This window comes from Trichosurus vulpecula, chromosome 2 (genome assembly GCF_011100635.1).
Source record: "Trichosurus vulpecula isolate mTriVul1 chromosome 2, mTriVul1.pri, whole genome shotgun sequence".
Lineage (NCBI taxonomy): Eukaryota > Metazoa > Chordata > Mammalia > Diprotodontia > Phalangeridae > Trichosurus > Trichosurus vulpecula.
The window spans coordinates 283,558,775-283,574,180 of record NC_050574.1 but is presented as its reverse complement, the minus strand read 5'-3'; the positions used below and the strand labels follow the sequence as shown (position 1 = coordinate 283,574,180).

Here is a 15,406-nt window from a genome sequence, read left to right as displayed (position 1 = left end):
ACATGTAAAACCATTTGGCCCTGGAGATTTTTTCCTAGGGAATTCATTCATGGCTTGCTCAATTTCTTTTTCTGAGATGGAGTTATTTAGGTATTTTTCTTCCTCTTCTGTTAACCTGGGCAATTTACATTTCTATAAATATTCATCCATTTCCCTAAGGTTGTCAAATTTATGGGCATACAATTGGGCAAAATAATTCCTAATTATTGTTTTAATTTTCTCTTCATTGGAGGTGAATTCACCCTTTTCATTTTTGATACTGGTAATTTGCTTTTCTTCTTTCTTTTTTTTAATCAAATTGACCAAAGGTTTATTAATTTTATTGGTTTTTTCATAAAACCAGCTCTTAGTTTTATTTATTCAATAGTTTTCTTGATTTCAATTTTATTAATCTCTCCTTTGATTTTCCGTATTTCTAATTTGGTATTTAATTGGGGATTTTCAATCTGTTCTTTTTCTAGCTCTTTCAGTTGTATGCCCAATTCTTTGGTCTCCTTTTTCTCTATTTTATTCATGAAAGCATTTAGAGATATAAAACTTCCCCTAAGAACTGCTTTTGCTGCATCCCATAAGTTTTGGTATGTTGTCTCATTATTGTCATTTTCTTGAATGAAGCTATTAATTGTTTCTATGAGTTGTTCTTTGGCCCACTCATTCTTTAGGATTGGATTATTTAGTTTCCAATTAATTTTTAGTTTATCTTTCCATGGCCCTTTATTACAAATAATTTTTATTGCATCATGATCTGAAAAGGATGCATTGACTATTTCTGCCTTTCTGCACTGGATTGTGAGGTTTTTATGCCCTTGTACACAATCAGTTTTTGAGTATTTGCCATGTACTGCTGAGAAAAAAGTATATTCCTTTTTATCCCCATTCAGCTTTCTCAAGAGCTCTACATATCTACTTTTTTCTAAAATTCTATTCATGTCCTTAATTTCTTTCTTATTTTGAGGTTAGACTTATCAAGTTCAGAGACAGGGAGTTTGAGGCCCCCCCCCCCCACTAGTACAGTTTTGCTATCTATTTCTTCCTGTAACTCCTTTAACTTCTCCTCTAAGAATATGCATGCTATACCACTTGGTGCATATATGTTAAATAATGATATTGCCTTATTGTTTATGGGGTCTTTTAGCAGAATATAGTGTCTTTCCTTATCTCTTTTAATTAGTTCTATCTTTGCTTTTGCTTTGTCTGAGATTAGGATTGCTACCCCTGCTTTTTTTTATTTTAGGTGAAGCACAATATATTCTACTGCAGCCTTTTATCTTTACCCTGTGTGTATCCCCCCTGTTTCAAATGTGTTTCTTATAAACAACATATTGTAAGATTATAGTTTTTAATCCCTTCTGCTATCCACCTCTGTTTTATGGGAGAGTTCATTCCATTCACATTTACAGTTATAATTACTATCTGTGTCTTTTTCTCCATCCTATTTCGCCTCCCCCAATTTGTGCTTTGATTTTTACCTTCTCTCTTCCACTCCTCAAAAGAGTTTTGCTTTTGTATGCTGCCTTCCTCAGTTTATCCTCCCTATTGATTCCCCTCCCTTTTCCTACCCTTTCCCCCTTGCTACTTCTTCCCTTCCTTCTGACCCCCTCCTTTTTCTTTCTCCTTTCCCCTCCTACTGCCCTTGGGATAAGTTTAATTTCTATACTTATCAGAGTATGCTATTCCCTACTTGAACCAAATCCAATGAGAGTACAGCTCAAGTACTGCTCTTCTTCCTCCCTTCTTTCCCTCTACTATAATATGTTTTTGTGCCTCTTCATGTGATGTAATTTACCCTTTTCTACCACCTCCTTACCTCTTTTCCCAGAACCATCCCTTTACACCCCTTAATTGTGTTTTTTTAATCATTATATCAGTTATTTTATACTGACACCCTCAGTCTATGTATATCCTTTTCAATTGTCATAATAACTGTACTATTCTCAAGATTGACATATATAATATATATAAAACAATATAATCATATATAAGTATGTAAAGATTTTGTCCTTATTGATTAAGAAGATGTTTCCCCATTTACCTTTTTATGTCTCTCTTGAGTTTTGTATTTGAAAATCACATTTTCCACTGAGTTTGGCCTTTTCATCAGGAAGGTCTGGAATTCCCTTATTTCATTGAATATCCTTCTCCTTGCCTGAAAAACTACGCTCAGTTTTGCTGGGTAGTTGATTCTTGGTTATAATCCAATCTCCTTTGCCTTTCAGGATATCATATTTCAATTCTTCCTGTCTTTTAATGTAGAAGCTGCAAGGTTCTGCATGATCCTGACTGTAGTTTTGTGATATTTGAATTATTTCTTTCTGGCTGCTTGCAGTATTTTCTCCTTGATCTGATAATTCTGGAATTTGGCTACAATATTCCTTGGAGTTTTCAATTTGGGATTTCTTTCAGGGAGTGATCAGTGGATTCTTTCAATGACTATTTTTCCCTCTGGTTCTAGCATCTCAGTGCAACTTTCCTTGATGATTTCTTGGAAGATATTGTCCAGGCTCTTTTTTTCATCATGGCTTTCTGGTAGACCAATAATTTTTAGATTGTCTCTCCTGGATCTATTTTCCAGGTCAGTTGTTTTTCCAATGAGATATTTCACATTTTTTTCTATTTTTTCCTTCTTGAAATTTTGTTTGACTGATTCTTGATGCCTCATAGAGTCATTAATTTCTACTTGCCCAATTCTAATTTTTAACAAATTGTTTTCTTCATTTCGCTTCTGATCTTCCTTTTCCATTTGGTTAATTTTACTTTTCAGGGCATCATTCTCTCCAATTAGATTATGAACCTCCTTAATCATTTTGCCAATTTTACTTTTTAAAGGTTTGATCTCATCAGTGAATTTTTTTCCACTTTTTCTTTTACCTCTCTAATTTGCTTTTTAAAATCCTCCTTGAGTTCTTCCAGGAATATTTTTTGGGCTTGAGACCAGTTCACATTCCTTTGGAGGTTTCAGATGTGGTTATAGTGTCAATGCTGTTCTCTTCTGTATTGGTACTTTGATCTTCCCTATCTCCATAAAAAAGAATCAGTAGTCATTGGGTTTCTGGACTGCTTCTTTATGTTGGCTATCTTTTCCTGGCTTTAAAGTGGGCCTCTGCTTCTGGGGCTTAGGGGGCTCTGTCTCAAGCTTCTTGTGCTGGGAACTGGGGGCCTGGTTTCCAACTTTGTGTGCTGTGGCCTCTGTGTTTGTCCGCTAGAGGCTATATACTGCTGCTGCTCACCTGGTGCTGAGCTGCAGTTAGCTAGTATGTGCTAAGAATAGAGACCCAGTGAGGTTTCTGAGTTTCCCTGGGTTGGGGGGTGTCAGCATGTGAGGTGTGGGGGAGGGATGGTTTGGCTGCTGGAAGTCTCCTCTTTTCCTAGGGCTGTGCTACAGCATGCGTGGTCTCAGCCATTGTCTGTGCTGGTGTCTGCCACTTCCCCTGGCTGGGAAAAGGCACCTCTGGGTTACTGGTTTTGACCCTTGCTGGCTCCACCCTCCTAGGGCTCAGGAACTCCTGTTGTTCAGCCACTGAAGCCCCATTTCTGGCTCTTCTATTTCAGGGTTTTTCCAAATGGAGTATTATCTGGGTGAACAAGGGAGGCATGAGAGCCATTTCATCTGGTCATCATGGCTCCTGGAAGTTCAATAAGGTGAGTCTCAAACCTCTAGACTGTGGGCTACAAGCCGCAGGGGTAGTTGCTCTCATGGCCACAGGCATTGCACTGCTGCCTCCTGTAGCCCTGGCAGACCCCTGTCCTGGGCTGGGAGGCCTGGGGTTTGCCACCAGTGTTGAGCACTCAGTGTTCTCTCAGCTGGGTTCACTGGCTTGGTTCCACAGCTGCTCCCGCTTTGGTGTGGTCTGGTGTAGTACCGCATGCTGGGGACTCTCCCAGCCTCCAGATCTGACCTGTCAACCCTGTGGACTTTCTCGGCCTGGAAACCTGCCACAGTCAGTACACTAGTATCTTCTAACTCTCTCAAATCTGCTCAAATTCACTTTTTTGTAGGTATCTGACAAAATTTGTGAGGGAGCTCTGGTAGGATGCTGTTTTCATGCAGCCATCTTGGCTCTGCCCCTCAAGCTTTTTCTTGCAATATAACTAATCTCTTCAATGCTTTTAATAGTCTGAAATATATCTTTAAAAATCATTGGGCATGATGTCTTTATTCTAGGTAAAGTAATATTCTAATTATATATCAGACTATAAAAGCTATTTAATGATATGTCACTATTATTTCAGGAAATATGCAAGCAGGATGTTTATATTTATCATTTTATTTTTTATGATGTTATTAGGTATTAAGATTATGTATGCATATACAATGAAGATAGAAAGATTATTGACAGCAGATAATATTTGTCTCTTTAAGTGAGATATAAAGATTGAACCCAAGGTTGGTGTTGGTATACAAGCCTGATCTGTTTATCCTCACTAATTTTCCCCAGATTCCTGGTAGGTAACATTCTTTGTCATAAATTGATTAAGAAAAGGTTTGAATACACTTATGCTCATGTGGAAGTGTCTAGATATATCTAGTCACGGATAAAAATATGTAATTTTATAGGACTTTAGAAATACTTTGGATTTTCCATGATGTTTCTAAGAATCCTAATTTTTGTTTTTTTAATAATAACATTCATGTATCACATTCACATTTATCTGCATAAAGTCTATTAATGGGGATGGCTAATCTCATCCCACACGAAAATATCCAGCTTAGAACTGGACCATCTAAGGCTAAAGACCTAATTTATATGGGACTGGAACCACTTGTTATTTAGTCAATTGGTTGTATTTGACTCTTCAAGACTCAAATTGGGGTTTTCTTGGCAAAGATACTGGAGTGGTTTGCTATTTCCTTCTCCAGCTCATTTTAACGATGAGGACACTGAAACACGTGGGATTTATAACATGTCTGGGGCCAAACAGCTAGTAAGAGTCTGAGGCCAGATTTGAACTCAGGTCCTTTGACCTCAAGGACCAGCACATAGATACCCTTCCTGGAACCACACACTTACCTAATTGGCTACATTCATTGACTCATGTCCATTATTTAATTAGGAAGTGAATTTTTTTTTTGTTTAAGCAGCTAAAATTAATGATGATTAATTGCTTTAGAAATAGATAATTTACATATATACATATGCACACACATATTTGTAGATAGACACAAATCTATTTTGTTTTTTATTTTTTTACTTTATAGAATAAAACAAGCATTTCTATAACATAATACAATGAAAAAAAAAGATATGAAACTGCAAATCTACTATGTACAACTTGCCATTCCTTTCAAATATGCAACAAAAATATCATGTAAATTTGCCCCTTCTTTCTTCTCCCCACAAATCTATTTCAATGGATCTGTGATTTTACTGGTGTGTGGAGCACCCAGTGAGAGACTTTCTTTACCATTGTAGGTAATTCTGTAACTTACAACCTAAAGAGAGTGGCCTAGATTACTGAGAAGTGATTTGCCAGGGTCAGTATGTGGCACAAACAAAATCTGAACCAAGTCCATCTAGTTTCACGGCAACATTTCAACGTACTGTGTCACAATGATGCCTCTTTCAGACACACATATGTGATTTAAAATAACTTGTTTCTATAAAGATAGATTCTCCCCTCCCCCATTATCATACCAGTTGTATCTGAAAGGTGCATTTGTCTACATGGAAATGAATTTTTAAAGTGAAACATCAGTGAAATCCAGGATCCGGAATGATAAGATTTAAACTGAAAATGTCACAAAGTGTTTCAATGTTCTGACAACTAAGACCATGACTAAGAGAACCTGATAGTGATTAAAGAAAGAGATAACTGTGAATTATATCCTTTTTTTTTTTTTGCTTTTGGAAAAAAATAACCTTCTTGCAAAGGAAACTGTCTGTCAGGAATGGGCTTCAGGAATACTTAGCCACAGTCATGCTTGCTTTCAACTTTTTATTTTAAATGCTTAATTGCAGCCAGGAGGCATGTTTAAGAAAAGAAACAAAATGTCATTTTGTATCTTCAAATGCCCATCGGCCATGTGGTTTCCACAGAGTTTGCTTACTCACAGCTGTGATAGCTTTTCATTTTTACTTTTTAGTTAGAATGCTTAATTGGGAGCAATAGGGAGCACTAAAAGTGCCTGATTAAGCTATTTAATAAAATTTTCACATGAAAAAGAAAGCACAGAGATGGCTGAAGAATACATAGTGAAACCCTACAGAAATTTCTTTCAATGGACTTGTTAGGACAATCGCTAATTTGGGGTGAAATCAAGTGAATCGGGCACATTTCACAGAAACTCATCACAATAGTTCATTGTAATCTATTTTTTCTCAACTGAGTTCCGCTGATAATCTGTTGTCACGCACAGAAGACAAATATAAATGTCAGTCCCAGATGCTACAATTGAGATGGAAGACACAAGGGGAAAATCATTAATATTGAATTAATATTGAATAACTCCATTAGAGAAACTACAACTATAAAAATAATATTCAATCAGAGAAAAATCAAAGATTTAAATGATAGAACTTATTGTCATCTTATGAAGGGTGTGGATATGTCCTAAAGCCCTAAAGAAATGAACAACAGTAGACATAACAGAAACTAGGCAGTCAGTAGGATGAAATTCAGAAAGTCAGCTAAAAAGGTATGTGTTAAACACTGCTTTTCCCTTTCCATCTCTCTTGCTTAGGTTCTCTGAGTAATCTCTGTCCAAGAAACTGCACTAGCTGTGTGTAGTTCTTTATATCTACTCAGCCAAGTTACAGAGAAGTGACAAAGAGATGATAATACACTGTAAAATACAGAAGAGTCCAATGCCAATCTGGGAAGTCAGTTTGAATGTTTGTGTGTCTAATGAATTTTGAATGCTATCTGCATGGCTGACCACAGATACCTTAAGTTGTTTCTACCGATAAACAGTACAATAATTTCCAGTGCTTTCTTCTTGAATATCAGAAATGAAGGAAAAGCAGCCTTTTTTGTTTTTCTTTTTCCTACTGGCAAATAAATTATGAAATTGCACAGTAGCACTATCTCGCAGGTGAACTAAAAAGAAAGCTTTCAAGGGGGAAAATGTGTTTCAATCTTTTTTTTTTAATTCCAGAAAGACTTGTTCTCATCGGCTATTGAATATAATTTACAAGAGGTCTCTTTTAAAAACAGAGTTGAGAGCTGAGTTTTATCTTGTGCAAAATGAAGGGGGTTGGACTAGATGATCTGTATGGTTTTTTAGTCCCTAATATTGTATCAATATTATGAATAAATTATGAATAAATAGTATGAATAAATTAGTAAGAGGCAGTATGGTCTAACAAATAGGCAACTGGACTTGTAGTCAGGAAGATCAGGGTTAAAAACAACTCAGGCATACATGTACCCTAGGTAAGTCATATAACTTCTCTGTTCCTCCATTTTCCTCATCTGTTAAAAAAAAAATTTAGACTTGACTTCCAAGGTTCTTCTCACCTATGAATCCATGGTGCTATGAAGATAGAAATTTCCTGACTGAAATATAGTCATCTCTATCTGCATTTTTCCAGTTTTCTCATGCCAACATTCCCAAGGATACGAGAATGGAACAAAATGGGAATTCAAGTAAAAATGTGACTTCAAGAAGAACAGGTGGGCTATGACACTAATTCAATGTTTTGCTTACCTGTGCTCTTACAGGAAAACTTGGTTTTCTTATCACACAAACGCACAGTGCCGTTACAACCCTTTTCATCACTTCCATCTTCACAGTCTTTTTCTCCATCACAGCGCCAAAGGTCAGGGACACAGTTCCCATCAGGGTCACATTGAAATTCATTCCCATTGCACCCAGCAGGAGAATGAATCTCTTAAATTGAAATGAAGGAAAGAAAAAGAAATGTACATATATAAAGTTATGTCACCTGATGAGAATTATTCCCTGTTTCTTATCTTCTAATAACTCTTGAAAGGCTATATTGCTACCTCAGTCTTTGAACAACTGTAATATTGATGTTTTTAACTTCATTGGAAACCTAAGAATACAGATAATGACTTCTTCCTACATAACCATGGACAATGATACATGAGCCTGAGAGGAGGTAGAATTCATGCATTTATTTGTTTGTATTTCAATCTTTGAGATTTAAGGCTCAGCTTTTTGAAATGCACACACACATAGACATATACATACACACATACAAATATATAAACACATACACACATACATATACACACATACATATACACACATATACATACACACACATCCATGGATTCTATGATTCTATTTGCAGTGCTTGAAATTTCCAGGGCTTTTAAAAATTTTATTTTTTTCTTTAATTTCTCATAGCCAGCAAAGAGAACGCAAAATGGGACTTTTTTTACTAAAAGAATGAAAACATTGAAGGAATTTCTAGAAAATCTTAAAGTACATTCAAAGAAGGATATGAGAAAAACTTCAGGAAAGAACCTCTGGTCTCTAGAGTGACACAATGTTAGTTACACAAAAACATTGATTTTTATTAAAGACAGACACTATGGATTCAATTTCAGTTGATAATGCTAATTTATTCAGGGCAGAAATTGCCCCCAAACTGATTATTGAAAACAAGTTAAATTCTACCCTTTAGAATCAATATAATTGAAGGAAGAATTAGAATGAGCAAATTTTGCACTCCAATCACCATTAAAAAGCTCCATTTAAAAATGTTATCGACTTTTTCTAAAATAACAGAAATACTTAAGCCTTTATGAAGAAATACCAAAACAGTATTCCCAAATAACATAGTCTAATAGAAATTTTTCAGTTTTATTTTTAGATTAAAGTATGTTAATATAATCATTTCACAGGACTTCTGGCATTGCTATGATAATTATCAGTAATAAGAGTAATAATTATTCTGTATTATTATTATTATAACTTTGACTATCTCATGAAACATGTCAGTAGTGTCAGGACCTTGCCTTTGCTGGAGGCTTCTGGTTGACTCTCATGTGTCTCCCCCAGCCTAAACTGAGGGATACATCAACAGGGATTGGCTACTGAAATAGGAAGACTATTCCACTCAATAGAATTTTAAGAGTGACTGCCCACTTACACCTTCTCTCTGGATGAGCTAGAGACAATAATAAAAGTTCCTATCAACATTTTCTGATTTGATGTTCTTTATCTGAGCACAAGTGATAAAACAGCAATCATGAATGATCTTCATTTCAAGCCTAGTGTCTACATTGGGATTAGAGGTGTTCCTTGATCAGTCAGTTCCAGTATCCCAAAAGAAGTCTTTTCTGAAGCTGCAACTTCTTGGAGGAAAATAGGATCCCAGGTAGAAGAGTAAATCATGCATCCTTGTGCTGTTCAGAAGACAGACTCTCTCAGATAGCAGATCTGATATGATAGTGGATTGCTTTAATTATTTGTAATGATATGAATGTTTGAATGCATGAGTTTATGAATCATGTTTGTTTTAAACATTTATTTACTGCTGTAGGAAACAAATAATTGACTTATTTGGAGAGTTTGGACATTCGATACATCTCTAGAATGATCCTTGTTAATCCCTTTGGGGGAAACTCTAGATATGAACAAATCTAAGTTTTAAGAAATTTTTTCTGGGGACTGGGAAAAAGGGGTAAAATGAGCTAAAGAGTATGAGAAAGCTTAGATTACCCTCTCTAGGACAAAGTTCTGGGAGGATTGAATCTGGTACCCAGGAATCAGAGCTGGAGCCTCACTCTGTCTCTTACTTTCATACTATAATGAGATAACATCAGTCTGACAAGTTATAGATTATTGTTCTGTACTTTACTAATAGGATGCCATAGTATTATAATTTAGCATCAGTTTTATCTAAAGTCTACCATAACCTCAAGATATAATGACAAGAATGAATCTTATTGTGATACTTTTTTGTGGAGTAGAGATAACTCTGGGATCTTGAAGTCTATTGGACTATGAAGAAACAACAGATGTATTCTATATAATCCAAGTGAATGGTATTGGATGCATTATATGGAGAGATAATTTAAGGATCATAGGTCTCTGAGAAGAAGATTTTAAAGAGTATGCCATGTTACAGGGACATGACAAGAAAACTGCAAAAAAAAACCCCTTTTGAATCTAGAAAACAGAAGAGTAATGAATTATTAAATCAACAAGTGGAAGGAAGAGGGGAAGCTTGAAATAAATATGACAATAGTTATATTTTGTTAGGTTTTCAAAAAGCCAGGAGAAAAATCTTCAGGTACTATATGAAGGATTGTAAATTCAATTTCCTTAGGTATAAACATATATATATGTGTGTGTGTGTGTGTGTGTGTGTGTGTGTGTGTGTGTGTGTGTATATATATATATATATATATATATATGTATACATACAAGAAATTGAAGAAAAGAACAGAATAGGACATCCCCAAAGGCAAAAGAATGCAAGCTGAAAACCCATATAACATATTCTGCAAAGCTGTGCCTAATAATTGTCGAGAGGACCTTCAACAAAAGGTATACATATGAGGCATTCTTATGAAAAAAATAGTGGAATATTTGATTTATATATATCTTATTCATAAGAAACAAAAGCAAAAAATACATTTATCAAGAAAAGTCTACATATTGAAAACATTCTCCTATGTATGTTTTTATTTAAAAAAAAAGAAAGAGGTATCATCAAGGGACAAAAAGGATCTAATGGGCTAACTGTTCAAAAGGGTCAGAAGAAGGAAAGGAGAAAGAAATGAATAAGACTCCATAGAGAAAAAAAATTTCATGCTTTCCCCTAAAGCAAACCAATATCTTCATGGAGGGATTGAAAGATAGGAAGTCATTTTAGCAGGGAGGGCTAGTCAAGAGACAAAATGAACCTGGAGCTTCATTGGCACACAACCCATAAACCAATGAAAGGGCCCTGCCTTCCCCCAGCAAAACACATTACCTTACATGTGATCCTATATGTAAAGGAGGAGTGACAGATTTATTCAACTCCACCCTTTTTAAAGTAAATGGTAATGTGCTCAATTGACAGATCTTACTCAAAGGCTTTGAAAGCCATTTGATGTAGTGAAATAACATCAGAAGGAAATTCTTTTCCTGTTGGCCAAGGGATTTCTGCAGGCCTTCTGAATTACTTATACATGTGTCAAGTTAGCTGGAATCAGGAAGTTCCAGCAGTGTCAATCAAGAGAAAGCATTCTAGCAGACCCCTGTGGAGCAAATGGAGGACTGGGCTATAGCTCAGCAGGAAGATATTAAAGAGGGCCACTGGCTCTACAGGCATCTGGAGCAAAAAGCCTGGGATAAGGGAAGTTGCTCTTGGGTCATCTGTTTTCCCAAATTTCTTCCCAGTTCCTATCTATACACAGACACTATCATTGGATATTTCAGTACCCAAATGTTTCTGATAAACTGAATTTTTATCAAGAACAGAAGTCAAGACTTATGGGCTGCTAGGTGGCTCCACAGAGCATAGAATCCTGGACCTGAAGTCAAGAAGACTTGGGTTTAAATGCAACTTCTGACATTTACTAGTTGTGTGACCAACCAGAGAGGTGGAGCCAAGATGGCAGAGAAAAGGCAGGAACAGGGTAAAATAATTTTCTACCCCATGATAAAGAAGAAACTGCAGGAAAGTCTGTCTCGCTTAAGTAAAAGGTGAGTGTAGACCAGCCCAGGTGATTTCAAGGCAAGCCAGTGAATGGCCGCTAGCCCCAACATAGATCAGCAAGTGAGGCCCTGTGACCAGTGACACAACAGGCCAGCTGGTAAGGCCTCCAGCCCTGGCACAAAGGGCCAGTAGTCAGACCTGGCAGGGCCCAGAGGCCCAGGTGCCATGGCTAGACTAGGCCAGGCAACCCCAGCACAATAGGTAAGCTGCCAGCCCCAGAGTCTTCAGTACAGAAAGCCAGTGACCAGGCTTTTTTATTTCCCCCCAGGGAAGGAAAACATATTACAAAGGTCACTTCAGACACTGAGGAAGTGCTGACTTTGTTCTCACTATACCATTCCACAAATTTGATAGGCCACAGACTAATAAGACTAACAGAATCCTCCTATACTCAATATTTCAACTAAACTATGTATAAGGAACCCTGTGGGTCATATATTGCCTCAGAAAATCACACATTAACATTATCTATGTTTCGGTGTATTTTTATTTATTTTGTTAAGTATTTCTCAATTTCATTTTATCTGGTTTACATTTCCTACACCTCAGGAAGAGAGCTCAACTTAAAAAGTGTGACCGTGGGCAAGTCATTTATACCCTGTCTACCTCAGTTCCCTTCTCTATAAAATAGGGATAATAATAGCATCTTCCTCACAAGGTTGTTGTAAAGATAATATCTATAGGTTATAAAATAAAATAGATATATAATATCTATAGCTTAATAAATGCTTGTCTCTTCCCTCCCCACTTACCTAGAGATACATACAAATGTGAAGTCAGTCAGAGAGCCTAAATTTTGCTTAATGTGAGGAATTTTCCTTACTGGGGCATAGAGTGATTGTGACTGAATTAATGTTTTTATCTAAAATAAGTTCCCTATAGTTGAAGAGGAAGAATCATATGGATCTTAGGGTCTTAAAATGAGCTAATTATTTACCAGAGGAGTGATAAAATCATAGGGATTGGGACAATCTGTAATTTATTGGTAGATAAATTCCCAGGTGAAAAAACTCCCTCTACTAATGTAAGTGGACACCTTCGCTGTTGGTTATGGTCTTATTGAATTACCTGGAGCAGAGGTGTCATACAACCAAACCACAATACTCCTGCCTGCAGAACCTGATATAAAATGAAATTGAGAAATACCTAACAAAATAAATAAAAATACACTGAAACATAGGTAATGTTAATATGTGATTTTCTGAGGCAATATGTGACCCACAGGGTTCCTTATGTATAGTTTAGTTGAAATATTGAGTGTAGGAGGATTCTGTTAGTCTTACTGGTCTGTGGCCTATTAAATTTGTGGAATGGTATAGTGAGAACAAAGTCAGCACTTCCTATACAAAACTTCAGTGTCTGAAGTGATGTTTGCAACATGTTTTACTTCCCCTTAAAAGAGAACTATAATAGATGAAATAAGCCACAGTCCCACTATACAGAGTAAATTCCTTGAGAGCAAGGACCATTCCATTATCTGTCTTAATATCTCCAGAACCCAGCATAGAACCTCTCACACAGTAGGCATTTAATAAATGCTTACTCATGGTTGAATTTCTAGGCAACTTACATGGATTCTATTCTCTAATCAAATTCTAAATTGTCTCTCCATATCCCATCTAGTTACACACTATGAAACCAGGGCTTACTTAGGCATCTATCTTCCCATCTGACAGGGCATATAACCCTACCTGCAACCCCTCATACATTTCTATTTCCTTTGAGAATTATAATCAAATTAATAATACCACAATTGAAGTCCTATGACTCTAGTGAAAATTCCTGCAATTTTAACAATTCCTAAATGCCCCTATCTGGCTACCACCTAGCCCTACGTATTGTTTTAGACTATATGCAATTAGAGTATAAGCTCCTTGATGTTAGAGGCTGTTTCATGATCATATTTGTATCCCCAACCCTTAGCACCATGTTTGGCACATTTTTTGTTGTTTTTGTGCTCTTTATCCTTCATTCTCAAAGAGGACCAATGACATCAGCAGGGTGACATCTTGACTTGCAAGTGAATTGAATTTAAGTGAGGCAGAGCCATGCAAAGTCATCAGCCTCACTCTTTCCTCCAGAGTCATAAGAGTCTCATGGGAAGACATTGGTCAGGACAACTGGTGATGATTCCAGATGCAGTGGGAGATCTTGGCCTTTTGAAGCTAAAACTTTCCCAGGTTTCAATTTATCTGAGGCAATGCCGATTAAGCGACTAAAGGCTAGGTAATAATTGAGACAAAAGATAGCCTAGTTTGCCTTTCCAAAAGAATCCACTTGTCACATGGTAAGCACTTAAACACCTTTCTGTTTATTTATTCATTCTTATTGGATAATAAAATCATTCTAGAATTTTTATCTGCAATGATGTTATATGATTCTCTGACTAAAAATGTAAATTGGGATTCTTAACCACACCATTCACTCTCTTCTCCAAATGGGTTAAATACAAATCATTCTTTAATTTCCACCTAAACTTCCCAACAGGGCCAAGTAAACCATAGCCTTATGTGTCCTAAAAAAAAAAACAAAACAAACAAAACTTTAGATTTATATCCTTCCCACCAAATACCTAGATCTCTCTCTCTCTCTCTCTCTCTCTCTCTCTCTCTCTCTCTCTCTCTCTCTCTCTCTCTCTCTCCCCCCCCCTTCCCTGCCTCCCTCTTTCTCTGTTTCCCTCCCTCCCTCTTCCTATTAAATGTAGAGCTACATACATGGAGTTTGTATGCTTGATGTGTATGGTTCCTTCAATGTGGCATTATGAGGTAGAGATAGAGTGGGAATTTTTTGTTTGTTTTTGTGTTTTCTATCTTAAAAAAACATTAAAAATTGTCTTGCCAATTCAGATGAGCTTCTATCAACAGTTCCTACACTCCCACATTGGAAACCTGGCTTCCTATGACTATACACAGAAGTCCCTCTTAGCTGGAATTCTCTGCCTGCTGCGCTTTCTGAGAGTCCTAGTTTCCTGAGCTTCAGGATATGGCATAAGATATGTCTTTGTAAGCTGGCATGCCCCAGTGGGGTGGTAAAATGATGACTATGTTTCTATGTATATGCTCATGCTGTTTTACTATTATGTTTTCATGTTGCTGATGCTGGGTATATTTTAACTAATGCCATTCTATTGTATTTCTGCCCTGAAGCTATTTAAGCCAAGGGTACAATTTAAGAAACCTAATAAATAAATAAAGGCAAAGCCCTGGAGGAAGAGATTCACCCAGTGGTGGAATTAATTCCAGTGATTCAAATAGTTTCAGTGTGACTAAATTCTAGCAGTTGGAAAAGGAGAAAATCTACAAAGACAAAAACTTCTCTCCCCGCCCCCCCCCCCCACAACTTAAAAAAAATCAGCCTTGCCTAATCATGTCTGCACTATAAATATTCCTCCATAATAATGCTTTTGTGATTCAGAAAAAAAAGCAAAAGCCCTCTGAGAAAACAGTTAATAAATGTGCTCCAAATATGATGGATATTTAAATCTCAAGAACAATCTGAATCAATAACTTTTCTCTTTTCATTGTTTTACTGTAGCTTATATTTCAGCTTGTCATTCATTACAAATTGGCTGGAAAAGTTAAAAGCACTATGTCTCCGCTATGTATAATTTTTCCCTCTTGTCACAGAATTATAGAATGTTAGAGATGGAACAGAGATTAGAGATCATCTTGACCAACCCTTTTATTTTGTGGGCAAAAACACTGAGGCCCAGAGTGGTTAAAGTGACTTTCCCAAAATCACTCATTCTTCAGAGGCAGAGCCTAGACTAAAATTCTCCAGGCTCT

The 15,406-nt window shown here is 36.5% G+C and overlaps 1 protein-coding gene across 1 annotated transcript in view; it reads right to left on the bottom strand.

Annotated features, from left to right (window-relative positions):
- LRP1B (LDL receptor related protein 1B) overlaps positions 1-15,406 on the bottom strand; it is a 2,306,513-nt gene that overhangs the window by 866,381 nt on the left and 1,424,726 nt on the right. Inside the window, exon 21 of the mRNA XM_036744555.1 lies at positions 7,646-7,828. Within this exon, the coding sequence (XP_036600450.1) occupies positions 7,646-7,828 (183 nt within the window). The remainder of the gene's footprint in view (positions 1-7,645; positions 7,829-15,406) is intronic.